This window comes from Opisthocomus hoazin, chromosome 2, assembly GCF_030867145.1.
Source record: "Opisthocomus hoazin isolate bOpiHoa1 chromosome 2, bOpiHoa1.hap1, whole genome shotgun sequence".
Taxonomy (NCBI): Eukaryota; Metazoa; Chordata; class Aves; order Opisthocomiformes; family Opisthocomidae; genus Opisthocomus; species Opisthocomus hoazin.
In genome coordinates this window covers 58,484,433-58,501,076 of record NC_134415.1, presented here as the reverse complement: position 1 = coordinate 58,501,076, position 16,644 = coordinate 58,484,433, and the positions used below count along the sequence as shown (strand labels likewise).

The 16,644-nt window shown below is 43.5% G+C and overlaps 1 protein-coding gene across 4 annotated transcripts in view; it reads right to left on the bottom strand.

The window, feature by feature from the left end:
* Positions 1-119: 119 nt before the first annotated feature.
* PLEKHG1 (pleckstrin homology and RhoGEF domain containing G1) overlaps positions 120-16,644 on the bottom strand; it is a 135,836-nt gene continuing 119,311 nt past the window's right edge. For 3 of the 4 annotated variants that reach the window (XM_075413789.1, XM_075413790.1, XM_075413787.1), the window contains 11 exons: positions 15,023-15,205; positions 14,839-14,934; positions 14,566-14,652; positions 12,292-12,325; positions 11,594-11,689; positions 10,286-10,324; positions 9,817-9,839; positions 8,754-8,972; positions 7,065-7,181; positions 4,567-6,238; positions 120-3,325 (listed from right to left, as the gene is read on the bottom strand). In XM_075413789.1, the coding sequence (XP_075269904.1) occupies positions 2,229-3,325; positions 4,567-6,238; positions 7,065-7,181; positions 8,754-8,972; positions 9,817-9,839; positions 10,286-10,324; positions 11,594-11,689; positions 12,292-12,325; positions 14,566-14,652; positions 14,839-14,934; positions 15,023-15,205 (3,663 nt within the window). In that variant the 3' untranslated portion in view covers positions 120-2,228. The remainder of the gene's footprint in view (positions 3,326-4,566; positions 6,239-7,064; positions 7,182-8,753; positions 8,973-9,816; positions 9,840-10,285; positions 10,325-11,593; positions 11,690-12,291; positions 12,326-14,565; positions 14,653-14,838; positions 14,935-15,022; positions 15,206-16,644) is intronic. The other variant, XM_075413788.1, reaches the window with a different exon arrangement.

Here is a 16,644-nt window from a genome sequence, read left to right as displayed (position 1 = left end):
TCCCCTCGCCCCGCCCCCCGCCCCGCCCCCGGCGCTCGGCCCCTTTCGCTTCCGCTCACCGAGAAGACCCCCCCCATCCCCTCCGCCCAACGAACGGAGCCCAAAGCTTTTGCGTACTCAACGTTTATTAAAAATAGTATGAAATGGTCCCTGGGAGGAGTTACACGCGACGTAGAAATCCCTTTTTTTCTGCTTGTTCGGGGGTTTTATTGTTTTTTTTCTCCCCTCCCCCCCCCGCGACGCTCCCCGAGCCGCTGAAACAACAACTCCAGGCGGGCAGGGGCCGAGCACAGATTTAACTTCTATTCATATTTACAATACTTTACAAGCTATATTAAATAAATACGGGCCCTGCTGCACCTCGGCGCCTTAAATATGTACAACAAAATTCCTCGATTGTTTCTCGCCAGGCGCTGTCACCGCGGATCAGCTCACCGTAACGCGTGTCCCTGTGGTATGGGGCTAGTCAGTGCCACGACCGACCAGCCCTCGAAAAAACAATTCCTAGCCAAGGCAAGATACGGGTGGTAAATAACTTAATCCATTCTAACAAACTCAAGTCCTTAAATCTCAGTCTACGTTAGCTGTACAGCGGCAACTTCAGGTTTTTTTTCCTCGTGGTATCCAACGCCGTAAATAGCCAGCCCTTCTGGAAGCTCAGGGCTTTGCAGCTGAGGGGAGCGATACGTGGTCAGTAAAAATAATCTTTCAATGAAACTCCTTTACTTATTGACATGTTTAACTCTGTACTGGCTTTATCCGTGTAATCTGAAGGATTTAAGCACCAAAAAAGAACAACAGTCAGCCAGGATGATCAGTGTAGGCGTATTTAGGCTTTCGTTCAGGTACAACGTTTTCAAGTAACAGAATCCAAAGCTGTGCAACTAAGATGACAAAGGGGAGTCAATGTGCATCATACGGGAAAGGCTGTTCCTTGTTTTAAATGGCAGCATTTTTTCTATACCTTACTTGCAAAGGAATGGAATGTATTCTCATTTTTTAAGCTACTTTTCTTGTACAAAAATTGGATTAGAGTCAGCCCTGGCTAGCTTAGAAAACACATATATTGCCTCTCTGCTGGGAAGGATCATTTTCTACAGGAGGAGACACATTCCCTGGGGAAGGCAGCTTGTCACTCAGCCGGCAGTATCACTGAAACACCCCGTGGGCCAAACACGCCGCAGGACTGATATTTCACCCAAGCACCTGGCCAAGCCCCATTCTCTCTCGAGGTTACTGACTCTGGGACTCGAACAAACGCCCTGCAGGCCACTGTGTATAAAACACAGCTGCTTCGCAAACTCACACGCTGTGGCTTTCCACGGCTGGGCTCTGTGCCGCAAGATACTCAGAATTTGGCCTGCCTGTCACAAACGCCATCATCGCTGGAGGCACCGAACCCGGTTTAGCCAACTCCACAAGCAGCGGAGCTCCCCTGCTACTGCCCAAAACACCCTCCAGGCAAGGACAGTGTCACCTCCACAGGCTCACACAAAAAGCTGCCATCGCCCGTCCTCCACCTCCTGTGCAGTCACGGAAAGTAGAAAAGGCTTCGGACACGGAGCGGTCAGCCTGGCATCCCCCACAAGCACCAGGACTAGACTTTGCTTAAAGCATAAGAAGCCTGTTCTGAAGTAATGCAGCGTATGCGTTGGTCCCACGCACTGGGAATCTGTCTGATGAAAAGCAACGTGCAAAAAGTATGTGCAATGGCACACGTAGCATGTTGGTGTCATTACCAGAACCCTGCTCAGAAGTCTGCGCAGTCACAGGAGTAGCTGCTCAGCTAAATGCTCCCGTACATAACCAGAGTAAATCACATGGGTAATTTGGACGCAGAACACCGGTCACCAACTCGAAAATCCAAATACTAAGGTTTCCACACCATAAAATGGTTTAAGAATAAAATGGCATTGCACCTGGCTCGGTGGCACGAATCAGCAGGTATCACACCTAACAAGGGAAGAGATGCAAAGGTTAAGGAGGAGACGAGAAGCCCACCTGCACTATGGAGTGAGACCCCAGGCACAAGGCGTGTGTGGCCTCCTTCACTTCCAGGATTCTAAACCATTTTAAAAAAAGAGATACACATTTCACATCTATTTACAACATTACTGTGATACAATGCCTGATTGTGTAATATTACAGAAATACATGATGCCAGTACTGATTGTCCTAGTATATACTCTGTCACGATAAGGCAGTACAGCTACAAATTACTGAAAGCATCAAGCAAAGCTACTTGAACTGAGACACTGAAACTTTTCCCTTAAAGACTGGACAATATTCTGCTGATTAGGAGACGGCACTCTCCACAGGTAGTCGTTGAGTTTATCCGAGTCGCTGTACGCAGTCAGATAGGGGGTAAGCGCGTGTTTGCTGCTGGCGGGCTTTGCCGGAGTACAAGAGACAGTTTTGCCGCAGAGCGTTTCAGAAGGCGCAGCGTCTGCCTTATGCAGTTTAGGATCCAGTTTCCTTGTTTGGTTCTGAGAGGTCTCCAAGTCAGATCCCTCATCTTCAGACTTTATTTCAACATAGTCATCATCATCCCCTTCTTCAGTATCTTTGAAATTAGAAAAATAGTTCTGAGTGGCCATCTGTGCTGTCAGAGGGGAGGCCCTGTTCACTCTCAGGACCTTTTGAGAGTCCTGCAGAATCATATCCGAACAGTTTTCAGGGATCTGCTTTCTCGTATCAGGCCCCACACATCCCGAAGCAATACCTGGCATCTGATGGCTGTTGAATTGGGAGTTCCTATTCAAATGGAGCTTTTTCTTGTCCATTTCACTAGGATACACAATTGTTTCTCCAGACCTGTTGACCACAATTGAGGAAGACGACTGCGACCTGCTGTACGCCTGCGGCTTCACATTGCTTACTCTTCTCCCAAGGGAGTTATAGATGTGATCTTGATGTAAATTTTCTTTGTTCGGTTGGCTTACAATGGCGCTCCACCTCTGTGCCGGGACATGCAAACGGTTAGAAATCTGAAGGGAAGGCACCGAGCCAGCTGATGGCAGCTGCCTTGAACTGCTTTTCATGCCGGCTTCTGTATACGAGCTCGTGGACTTCGGATCTTGGGATTCAGGCCACGGAGAGAAGTCGGCCAGCTCGCCGTTACTGTATGTAGAGTGCAAAAGCCAATCCTCTGCTCTTGAGCATTCACTGGCAGCCTGGGGACGGGGAGGAGACGCGGCCATGGGAGTGGAATACCTCTCGGCTGATGGCTCCTGAGGGGTGGCCCAGGCTTCCTTCTGGACCTTGGGTGAACTTTCTCTAAAGACGATTTGGTCATAAAGCTGGGAATATTCAGCTATTCTGGCACCTAGAAAGGAGAGAGAATTAACTTAGCAGAGGAAGCAATCCATTCGAACGAGTCACGTGAAAACTTAAAAATCCCCAAGCACATTGTATTGGTCAAGAGAAAAGTTTACAGCTGTGCCAATATCTTCACAGAATCACAGCATGGTAGGGGTTGGAAGGGACCTCTGTGGGTCACCTGGTCCAAACCCCCTGCCGAAGCAGGGTCACCTACAGCAGGCTGCAGAGGACCTTGTCCAGGCGGGTCTTGAATATCTCCAGAGAAGGAGACTCCACAACCTCCCTGGGCAGCCTGTTCCAGTGCTCCGTCACCCTCAGAGGGAAGAAGTTCTTCCTCATGTTCAGACGGAACTTCCTGTGCTTCAGTTTGTGCCCGTTGCCCCTTGTCCTGTCACTGGGCACCACTGAAAAGAGTTCGGCCCCTTCAGCCTCAACAAAGCAACATGAAACAATGGAGGCTGGAAGAGCCGTGCACTGCATCGAAAATAAGCAGCCTAAAATGTCTCACAACAGTGAATGGTCACGCTGGATGCAATGTAGGACATGGTTCAAATAACACGTTGCTTGTTTCATGTTAAAATGGAAAGGAACATTCTGAAAATGGCCTGGTAAATAAGATATTTTGGAACTTTCATAAATATCACAAGAAGGCAAGAATGACACTCTAGTGCACGGAGTCCGCTGGCTCCATGTCTCCAATTTCTTTCAACTGACCGCAGCCAAAAATAGTTCCAAAGCTGTTGCGTATCCACAACTTTGCACATTCATTAGAAAGAGCAAGACCACCAGCTCTCTCTTATCTGACCCCATTCCTTGTGTTTCTAAATGTGATGCGGATGGTACCCCAGCAAATCTACATGACTTGTTAGAAGGTGAACATACCTGAAACTGCAAGGTTTTAGTCAAACCCTGAAGATCACACTATTAAACAACTGCTTTTCTGCAGAAGCCAATAGTGCTTCAGGCGTAAGTTCTATTTCCAGCCTAAGCTGAATTTATCTTTCCTGACACTAACCCACTATTTATTGCCAATTTTATCAAGTAACAACAAGAATTTACTGTGATATAAAGGACTATTCATGTTAGAAGCACTCACAGAAAACTCGTTTCAAAGGTAACACAGAAAATGCAATACTGATACTCAACTAGTAAGGTGCGGAAAATTTATAATCTTCCAATTCAGTACATAAATTTCATTAAAAATCACTAAAGAAATATTTCTGTATAGAAATATTTTTGACATACCAATAGCAGGACCACCTTGTTTCTTCTCCTCCAGAATGGCAGCAAGATCTTTGTGTTTCAGTTTTTGTTGTCTGCTAGCTGGCTGTTCCTGCTCTGGACTTTTAACTTTCAAAAGCTGGTTAGCCTTCTTAATTTTTTGACTGTACTGCCTTGCCATCAAAAAAACCCTGTTCTTTGTTTTATCCGCAACAGCCAAGTCGTTCTCCATGCCCTCTGTATGCGCGCTGGACAGAACACTGTTGGCAGATTCGTATGGGCTATCTACAAAAGGCATCTCACTGGAGAAAGAAGATCTGTTCAGACGCATGAAAGAGTTCTCCTTGCACGGCGTAGTGTCTTCAAGCCTGAAACTAGCCTCGCTTAAGGTGGCAGCCCTGGGCTTCACGATTTTAGGGAAAATAGGAGTTTCTGGCAGAGAGAGAGTAGACAGTGAGTACTCTACGTCTTTACTCAGTTCAGGTGTGCTACCAGCATGCAACCTTTCCTGCATATCATCTTTACAAACAGGAAAGGCTGCAAGGAGGCGGTCTCTTGTCTTTTCCTCATTCTTCTTGATGTAGTTCTCCAGGTCATTCCAAATCTCATCTACTTCCTCTGAGAGTTTATCTGCTGCAGACTTATGGGAGAGTGAATCAGAGTTCGAGGAGCTATCTACTAAGCTCAAATAGTCATTGTCAACAGGAACATGATGGTAAGGACTTTCATCTTCACTGAACTGGAGACTTTCTTCAGAAACAAACTGCCGCAGGCTGTCACACGCAAAGTCTTTTTCCAGGCCCAGAAAACCCCGCCTTTTAGAGCATTTTAAGGAGTCACATTTAAAATTCAGTAGTGGTGTTTCTGGCAGCACTATGGTGTCATAGATGTTGTCTTCGACGATCCTGAGCTCATCCAAACTTGAAGTAGGTGCTTCTCTACCGAGCAGCATCTCATCCCTACTAGCACGAATGGAGGCCCTGTTTTGATTTGCTGTCCTCTTTTTGGAGGGCGATTCTAAGCTGTTTTTGTTTTCAGCCTCGTAGAGAGAGTCTCTTGCGGATCTCTGGGGACCACGGTCTCTCTCCTCCCTTCTCGTCAGACCCATCAGCTTTAAGTCCTCATAGCTTATATTATCATAAACATGGTCAATATCGTCGACGGTCAGCTCCTCTGAAGATTCCGGATATGCATTCATATCGCTCACCTCTGCTCTCTTCGCCTCCCTTTGAGAACTGCGCTCCCCCATTTTATACCTTGCGCTGGCTGGACCTGTGTTACTCTCACCAGCGCTACTGGCCCGCCTAACAACTTTGTGACGAGTGGGGCTGGCAGTCTCGTTTTGATGGCCTACCCCCAAGTGCCAGCTGCACGGTCGCCCGGAGGAACCCCTCCTTTCTCCACCGACAGCCGAACTAGCACTGGATGTAGACACCGACGGCACAAACATCTGATAATCGTCTTCGTCATCTTCATTCTCATACGGCGGGCGCCGGCTGGGAAACAACGCCTGCCTGATCTGATGGTCAGTCCAGATGTTTCTGACAGAGGTACTTCCCCCCAGGATATTCATGATCAGCGAGTTGCTCTGGGGTGTGCTGAATTGCCTAGGCAGCTGTGGCTGCCTAGCTGCGCGGGAAAATGTGAGATCGGTATTCAGCTGGGCTGACTCTTCATCTGAAGGGTCCTTGGAGCTCTGTGGAGATTTGAAATACGCAGGTAATGTTAGCCTGTCCCCTGCAATAACATAGCAACTCCCTCCGTTGACAGAACTGCCACGGCACCAGGGTGTCCCGCAGCACGGAGTCAGGAGGAGACGGGCAGGGTGAACAGGCTCCTCGTCAGAGAGCCAGCGAGCCAAGGTGGCAATGCCAGACTACTTTGCCTCCTAATCCTTACCATGGCTCAGAGTTCACTCTTGGGATTTAGTAACATCCTACATCAAATACGAGACACTGGCTCATGCTAACGCATGAGTAATTAAAGGCAAATTTGTTTGGCAGGAGTTAGATTAAACTTGTTACGCTAACTCTGCAGTTTCACAATCGGATTAAGCTAATCTGACTCTAGGCTTGTGCCAAAAGTTTTGTTCTCCTCCCTTTCCCCTTGCTTATAGCCCTAGCAGAAAGGTACGTTACGCTTTCTAGCGCATGCCACTGAAACTTCCGTTGTCTTTTTGGAGCAAGTTTTCATCCAGTGCAGCTAGGAGTTCCAATTTACAGCAAGGTCACATGGCTGCTAATGCTAACATGAAGGATGCGGTAGGTGTTCCTGGCCAGAGGCCGGGAAAGAGAGGGAAAGATAATTCCTTTTGGCTTAAGTTAATGCTGATTAGTTTTGTTGGTTGGCTTTTATCCCTGCCCCAAAAAGAACAGTTTTTCATCATTCAGATGAATATTTCAATGATATGAATATTAATACATGACAAAAGATGACTTATCTGTCTACCCAGGAAAAACACAGATTTCTTTGACATATCTATGATCCACAGCAAAACAGAAGTAAAAAAAAAAATTATATACCTGTGTTTCACACTTGTTGAGATTAACACTTCTCCGTTTTTCAACATTTTCAGCAGCTTGACTATTAAGTCTTTTTCTTCCTCCTTTTGATTTCTGCAGTGAGTTTTGCTGCATTCCCTGTAATTTAAAAGAAAAGAGCAAGGGAGGGGTAATAAAATCTACAGCGCTTCATACAGCCTTGTTCAGAAGAATTACTAGCTGCTAGAACAGGCCAGGTATCCATATCGGGAGGACAAAATGCTCATTAGTACTCAGAGCACTGCCACAAGAATGATTCAGAGCCTAGGAAACTTTCTTTACAGTAACTAATTAAATGAAATCAACCCATGGAGCTTGTAAAAAGGGGTCAAAATCAGAATCTGTGTATAAAAATACAGATGTAAAAGAATACATAGAAATTGCATGACGGAAAGGGCTTTATCTCACAGCCACAGTTATAACAGAAGGTGGTCACGCAAAAATTCAATTTTCAAAGGCTTTTTTTTTTTGGTTTAAAATGGGGAGGGGACAGTCTTGCTATCACCTGCAGCCTTGAAAGCCAGAAAGAGGTCTCAGCTAAAAAATATGCTGTCATCCAACTTCCCAGGAGAAAAAAAAAAAAACCAAAACCAAAACAAAGAGAAGGCCAGAATGTTATACGTTGAACAGTGTCCAAACTAACTCAGAGGGAAGGGCATGCATGGTGGGAACGGGGGGGGAATCCGAGATGGTATTGTTGCCACACCTAGGATTAAACAGTAAGCTACTATTATACACTTTTATAGTGGTATTCTTTTGCACTTACTCATTCTTTTGCACTTATTGTTTTGTACTTACTTATGTCAGGAAGAGGGAGAACTACAAGACAGTGCACTACAGTGACATGAGATAGTATTTTATCAAATATTTACAAAGCAAGTATTGTAATTTCAAAGATGAAATGCGCAGCAAGCTTCAAAAAAAATTCAGTAATAGGTTTTGGATACTTCACAAAAGAAATGGACCACACAAAGGATATGACCTCAGCATCAACTAAACCAAACAAACTGGAAATCTACATTCTTCAATACAGACGCATTTCAAAACTGTGGGGTTAGTCTTTCAGAAGTACTACATATGTGTGGAGACATCATGCAGAGTGGGGAGAACTACCACCTGTCAAATGACTGTGCAATAGTCACAGATGAAGATTCTCATCTTCAGAAATCCTACTCATACCACCTCACCTTAAAGTTCACACGTTCCTATCTACTGCCAGCAGCTCACAGGTCAAGAGACACCATATCACGTGTGGCAGTGCCTGAATCTTAAATATGTCCCTGCTTCAGACACCTGAAAGCACTGTCTCTGCACATGGCCTGAAAAGGTTCCTGTCATGGCACCAGATGGAGAAACGAGGAAAGGTCAGTTGTGCACGACAGGTGAAAACAATATATTTCTGTCACAACTAGGTTTGAGGACTGTAAAGGGCCAAGTAATATCTCTTTCAAGCAGCGGGGATTTCATCCTTCTGTACAGGGGTGAATTTTATATCTCTGTTAAAATGCAAGACAGTGTTGTGTGCTGTCTAAATAAAAATATTTCTATGGAGAAAGAGTTACAAACACTTGCAACACATTCCTGCCTCCTTGCAGTTCTGCAGATAGTTTTAATCCCTCTTCCATCCTCCCCAGGAAAAACAGATTTTATTTTTTCCTCCTCTTTTCCTACCTGTTCAGACTCTTCTTCATCATCGGCATCAATCTGTTCCGTAGCAGAAGTCTGGAGATTTTCATCCTGATCACTGCTGTAGGCTGGCTCAATGGACTCTTGAAACTGGCTCTCCAGCCCACTGGGTTCCAAGGAAACCTTTTTCCTAGAATTTAGCAGGGCTTCATCTGATCCAAGTTTGGTGGCTTGAGATAATAGGGCTCCTTCAATACCGATCCGCTTAAAAAAAAAACACCACAAAAATTTGTTTTGAAGTTTATAGAGATTTTATACTTTACTTAGACACCGCTTTACATCAGCCTTATGGGCAACGTTTAAGCTATATTCAGTTAGTTGCACTGAAATGAGAACTATAAAGAAATAAGGAAAACAATCAGTATTTTTCCATATAATATCTGAAACTGAAAAAATACACGCAAAAAACCCCACCCCAATCATGGGTTTCAGTGTTAATGACATCCCAGTGAAGTCATATCTCATGTACCCTGTTCATAAATCTTACACACACACCCACTTTAAATTCCATCCAAAACAAAAGCCTAGGACCTGAAATTCAACATGAGACTTTCAAACTGCACTGGGAACTTCACTACAAATTCTTACCGAAAATGTAAAAATTAGAAATGCTCACTGACATCTGCTTAAGCTGTATGAGCTCTGTTTGGTCATATACCATGATTTAAATATATGATATATGTATGAGAATAAGCTGAAACTTTCCTGTCTTATTTAATAAATGCAAGGACACGCTCCAAATAATAAACAATATCTTTATACACAGAACTTCCACGATTACAGTGGTATTTTTAAGTACCCTACAGTATCACAAAGTACAACCAATATAGGGATCAGTCTTTTTTTCTCTTTATTAGATATTCCTTAAACAGTTAGCTGTATTTCTATTGCTTCATTCCAATAATCTTACTGGAGATACTAAACAACATTTACGGTCTTGTTCCCGTTCTTAAAATCAACACAACCACAAAGATGCAGATTGTACAGTAAACACTGTTCTCTAAGTCACCTGAATGTGCTAAACCAAGAAATAGAAGAAATGGCTTACCTTCTGCATATCTGGACTTATATCTGAAAACAAAAATATATACTTCATTGTAAAAGAACAATCAAACTGGTGTCAGTCTATGCCCTTTTTACTGCTATACTAATATCCCAATTATGAATTCCCAAAGGAGGATTAAATGCAGCAGCAATTGAGCAAACACACTACAGGGTCTCTGATAAAACACAGACAGCATGAGTTGTGCTTGAGGTCCTGATTTTGCAACACTGATATGACATGGGCAGCTACTCACAATGGCCAAGACTCTGTGTGTTCAGTTACCAGTTGTTTATGGGACCAGAACCCCAAGTGGAACAACAGACGTTAAACACTAACATATTGTTTTCTTTGCACACTTTCTCCCCGCCCACCATATGTTTAGGGAAAGTTATAGGAGGAAAAAGATCCATCTGTACTTATTCTACAAAGTACTGAAGCCCTGGGTCAACAAACAGCAGACGAAGTAGCTTACCATTTGACTTCAAAACTTTATGGACTCTCGATGAGGGTTCTGAAAAAGACAACAACATGTTTAAGCATTCCAGCATCCCAAAGAAAGTTATGGGCATCTTGGCCAGAACTTTTTATAACACAGACACCGAAATTTAAGCTTCTGAGTCCATACAAGGAAAACAGATTTTCATTTTTTAATCATCCACTATTCTCAAAAAAAAGTCTTTCTTGAAGTGTCAAAACTACAGCTGTGACCAAAAAACATACATGTCTCTTAACGCAATAGCAGCTGCCCTCCATACAACCAGCCACACGCAAATTTCCATCCCTTACTACGATTCCTGCTTTCAAAAGACTTGGTCATCTCTGCTATTGCTCCAAGTTGCTGGAGGTTTCCTATTAGAAATACGTATGAGGTACCAACAGCTTAGCAGGACTTCAGAAGTGTAAGTAGCTGAACGTTACATAGGAGGCCATTTAATCAGTATTTTGTATTACTCCTTGTATAGGTAAAGCAGCACCAATGTAATCCTCCTCCTAAGAAACAAAGAAAGATGCCTGAGAAGTAATTAAGACTTGATTGTTTTTCAGACACAAATGCTGCTGTATGATAAACCACTATATCAATACTCTCATGAGCCTTAAGTCATTCCCAACACACAATGTTACACGCTCCAAACTGGCAAGGTCTTTAAGCAGCTGAAGAGGGGAGTACAGTGACTGCAATATGAAGTGAAGAGGGGAGTACAGTGACTGCAATATGAAGTCACTCAAACACACAGACATTTGTAGTGGCTTCAGGAGGAAACTAACAGTAATTATGGATGTATGTTTGAACTAGGGGGAAAAAAACCCCCAAAAGTCAGCATAACAACCTCTCGAATCTGTTATCCATAAGGCAGACAGTATGCTAAGTAAAGACAGTAATCATATTTTGAAATAAGAAGTCTATTGCAACCAGGATGTAACCACTTCTGAGACGCTAACTACGGCGGGGTGGGGAGAAATGTCAGATTTAAATAATGCAACTGGCTTTCCTGCATATGCATTCTTTCATCCATTAGAAAGTACCAACTGTTCTTTATGCATCCATCATTAGGAATGTAGATCCATGAAATTAAACGCAAACAGTGGATAAAAAAAATCAATTGCACAAACAACAAATGGTCAATAAGATGCTCCACCCATATCTGAGAGTTACTGTGCTATGTTAAACCTGCGTGGAGTCCAGGCTTAAGACCAACTCCAAATGCCCAGCCTCACCCCACCCTAAACAACCCTGTTTGTTTTCACTCTTGTGATCCTAGTGGTAAAGGAGTTTATTCACCTGATTTCCTTCTCACTCTGTGAGGAGCACTGCCTTCTTTAGGCTGGTATGATGATTTCATTTCTCCCTCGGGGCTATAGTGGAAGCCTGGGTGATCTGTGGAACAAGCAGAGGTGTGAGGAATAAGAGAGCATCAAGGGTGTCACCTCACGTGCCTCCGCAGCTCTCTTGGGAGGCAGTGCCATCATCCCCTTACGACTGACAAAGTGGCAGTTCATCAGAGCCTGAAGTAGCATGAGCACGGTGGCGTGCTGCCGTAGGGCAGCTGTTTACCACCCAGCCACAGAAATGCTTTGCCCACTTGGTTGTGCCTTGCTCCAGACAGCTAACCCAGCAACACTCGCACACCATCATCGTGCTTAATTGTTTGCCAGTTCCTCAGCCAGAAGGAGCTTGCACTACAAAACAGGAAAGATCATATGTTTGGTCAGCACGGAATAAGCAAAAGAGAGTGGCCAGAGTTTACAGAAGGTTTGATCTGCCTCCTCCTTGCTCGTCATGCGACATAAACTTGAGGGTTGCAGATCAGTCAGCCCAATGCCTGCCATGCATCCAATTTTGATTTTTCCAGCAAGGTTGTAACTCAAGGAACATAAGCCTGGCCTCCTTCCGTCTCACACGAACCAACAGTTAAAGGCAAACTTTTGAAGGTGGTTTTATTCATTTTTAAAAATGAAAGTGAAAAGGAACCAACTTACGTATGGCATCCATTTCTAGAATTGCCTGTTTGGCCTGAAAGAGAAAAAATAACAAATGAAAAAGTAAACTGCAAGTAGAAGGACAAATTACATTGCATATTACACATAGTAGTGAGCTTATATGTAAACGAAAGCAAATTTTTGAACTAATAAATACAATTAGCACCATTATTTTCTGTCTTTGTGTGCTGGACACATTACATACATGAAGAAGAATTTTGCTGGCAGGAGCTTACCAGAGCTTATCTTCAGGGCTTCACACAAAGCCCTGCTGTTCCCCGCACCCAGCAGCTCCGCCTTGCGCGCCCACCTGCCCTCCGGGCATCGCACCTCCGGCACCACAGGTGCGAGAGACTTCTGGAGGATGTAGCTATGGCACATCTGACCGCAAAAACTGCTTTGGCTTCAAAAGACAGGGGCTGTGCTGTGCTGAGAGCATGCTGCACACGCTGGGTCTCCTCCACGGGGACACAAACCGCCAGAGATGTCTCTACAAGGCCCAGAATTTACAGCCATCAACACGCCTCTCCATATGGCTGGGATTGGCACAAAACTGGCCCTAGTATCTGGGAATCACAAGGTTTTTGTGATTCACCGAACATTTCCTCCCTTTCCTCCCTAAAAATCATATAGTTTCACTGCTTAATTATTTTTCAATTTTGAAGTTGCTGGCACAGAAAACACTATTAACCTTGCTTCCTTTAAGACTTTCTTTGAGGAACAGCTATTAAAAAGAAGAAATTGCCATTTGGTTAAAGTAAGAATGAACCAGGATAAAAAGCATCTCATGATTGTTTTAAGATTTGTCACATTTTTTAACAGGAAAAAATAGTCCGGAAGTTTTATCAAGCGTATCAGCTAATAAGTAGGAAACTAAACTAAACTAACCTACGTAACCTGCTTGCCCTTCTACAAGTGCAGTTCAGTAATTTTCCACCAGGCGTCACATGTGGACTACTAGTAAATGCTCCAAAATCTGGGCAAAGAGAAGTCTAACTAGCAACCACCGGTTTGTTTGGAAAAAAAAAAAAAAAAAAAGAAAAATACTGCAGACAACCTCAGAGATTTATTTGGTTAGACTTTTCCTTTCTCAAGTGAAATAATTTCTGAGCAGAAAATGGCATTATATTTTTGGTTACATGTTTTATCCACAGATTAAAAAAATAATCCAATCAGAAGTAAGAAAAAAAATCTTGATACAAAAGCTGAGATCATGCTGTAATATTTCTTTTTACAACCTAATAAACTGCAATGAGTATTTACATTGTAAGCATGGATACTAGCATAAACATAATACCTTTGATAAACTTTCTGAACAAAAAGATAAGAGGAGAATTAGTAATAGCAGCTGCTAAGGCTTTTTCTCCCATAATTCATTTTTTATTGAAAATGAGAGTTAGTACAGCACTGTGTACATTACTCACAGGTAACATCTTTTAGCGATTACAGCATAAAACTCACTGAAAAAAAAGTCAGGTAAACTGACCAGTGAAACGAATACTGGGGGAAAAAAAAAAGCAGTAAAAATCAGTGGGTAAAAAAAAAAAACAAAATCAGAAAAAATCCTGGTTCCACATGAGTCAGTGTCTGCTGTGTCATGGCAAGAGTTAACTGGGGTTAACACCCTTTGAGAAGTGCAGTGTGTTACACTGGGAAACACCACCTGGAGCTCTAAGACAGGATTTCATAAATAAAAAGGACCAGGTTTCCCTACTCCTAGACATTACAGCTACAAATATGATATCAGTGCCTCATATTCCTCTGGCATAAAGCTTGCTAGCTGTCTCACCAAAAAGTGCTCAGATGTCCCAGCTAAGGATGGGTGTGTGTATTTGTAAAGCGAAGCGCGCGCTGCTGATGGCTTTGCTGCTAGGATATCTAACCAAGACAGATTAAAACTAGCTTGGTAATGTCTACACATGCTGCAATTAGTGCTTCTCGGCATCGTGCAGACAGGCAGCTTCAAGCCAAGGTATGCTCTCACAGCAGAGCTTACTGACATTGCATCTCTGTTACTCATGTCTTAGCGGGCAAATCCTAATGTGGACAGCAATGCTGCTAACCCAGTTAAATTCTTCTACTCCTGTACCAAGCTCAGCAGCTGCTTTTAGTGGAACTTGCCCATTAATTCTGAGGAACTTTTAAGGACACAACATGTTAACTAATCTCATGGAGTCCAAACTTTCCGTAAATTGCCATGCATCTTGCAGCTAACAAGACTGCTTTAAGTTAAACGCATGTACAGGGAGATGGTGAGGTTTTTTTGATTTTTACCTTGGCAGGAATTTTAGCAGGGTGATTTTCTAGGATTAACCTCTTCAGGTGAAGAATCCAAAGGCGCTTCTCTTGCTGCGACTTTGCCTGATAAAAAAATTGTAGCACCATGAGAAAACACATTATCGTAGAATTGTAGAATGGTTTGGGTTGGAAGGGACCTTTTGAGGCCATCTAGCCCAACCCCCCTGCAGTTACTGCACTGCGCAGGCTCAGGAATAGCACGCAGTGATCAGTCAGGGCACCCAGCAGGCAGGGAGGCTTCTGTTATACCTGGACAGTATGCTGCATCTTGGGATTTTTGTAGTGGAAGACGCTAAAGCTAAGTGGTTCCTTTGGTATTACTTCAACAAGCATGAGATTCCCACACTGTAACAAGGAGAGGCAACGATGTGAGTCACAGAGGAGTTTCGGGGAGACCCAGAGTCAGCACATGACCACCAGCTCTCCAACATACCAGTATGTGAGCTTTATATGCAAACATCTCATCTCTCTTTTTTGTAATTAGCAGCAGCTTGTCGAACAGGAACAACGTGCGCTCATTTTTGGCTCGCTGAATGCGAAATGTTCCTTCTAACACCAGCTCCCCGTAACTCGTGAGGTCTGGTCCTTTCCAGTTAGTGAGCAAACTCTGTATCTCCTGCAACAGATCAAAGAAGAACAACTAACATTTATTTCAGAGGTCTTATTTAAATGACTCAAACGAAAACTGCTGAGGCCACTCCCACTCTCCTATACGAAGTTCAGCATCTGACAGCGTAAAGTCACCATACACTGGTATAGAGGTTGCTAGGTTATGTGCAACATTGCAGCCAGGTGCTTGGAGGGCTATTGCTAACCCCAGACTAAAACATGCCCTCCTGGGTACTGGTTACCTCTGCGTGGACCCAGTGAAAAGCCCTGAGCTCCACAGGGTAGCCTCCAGTGAAAGAGCACAACCCCATCTCCCCATGCTCGCAGGGAATGGCCTGTAGCCCAGTCATCGGTCTGTCTCATGCCTGCTCCCCTCCCCCTCTATGCCCCTAACCAATCTCTCTTAACTTTTCTCTCGATCTGTGTATCCTCCAGAAGCTGTGTGGTCCCCCACTGAGTCAATTATAATGCCGTCTCTACGTCCTGTAGGCCCACCGCAGAAGACACCTCTGTGAGGTGTCCAGATTGAAGAGATGTTTCTCAGAAGACGAGAGAACCAGAAGTGATTTGGATCATTTGAAGAAGCCAAGATTTATTTTAATTTTTAATGATTTGTTTACATACCATAGATATTTCTCACGTTATTTATTACTTAACAAAATAAATACAAGGCTGGAGAAACACCCAAGAACATGTTCGCAAGTCAGTGTTGCTTAGCTATGACTATTACCGTTTCCTTCAGTTGCTTGTTTTTTCTGTCAGTGGCAACAATGTAACACTTCAGAATGGTACAGCAAATTGTAAGAGCAGACTAAATCTTAAGTAGGGAGATCTTCAAAAACGTCCCTTGGACTTTAAACCTGGCAGCATTAGCAAAGCAGGGACAGATTTCCTCACCCTAGGCCGGTCTCTCTAGGTCATTAAACTTTCATTCAGCGTTCAGCTAGAAAACAGCTCAGTATATTTGATGCACAAGTGCAGCCTAGAGCACTCAAAGGAAGAAAACCCAAAAGCAGTACACTTTGGACTATACACAAGACTCTTACAAAAAAAAAATTAAACATAACAAATGAAAAAAACTGCATTTTTTCAGGTCTCTCTAGGAACTTGTAAATAAGTCAGGGTACAGCAGAGGGATCACGTCCACCACTGTTGAGGGTGATTTTGCACAGGAACTTGCAGTATTACAGACTGAATGGCAGTGTGACAGCCCACAGAAGACCTATCCTTATGGCTGCAGAAACAGATTTTACTTTTTAAAAAGGTCAGTATGAACAAAACCATTTTCCACAACCCCATACATTTGCCAGCTGAGCTCTATAAATTAATAATAAAAAAATTTTTAAAACCCCCACAACCACTTTTTGAAAAGCATTTAACCTTCTTTATTGCCAAACGTTACTGGTTATCATTACTCAGATTTATAATAAACTGTTGGTTAAGTCA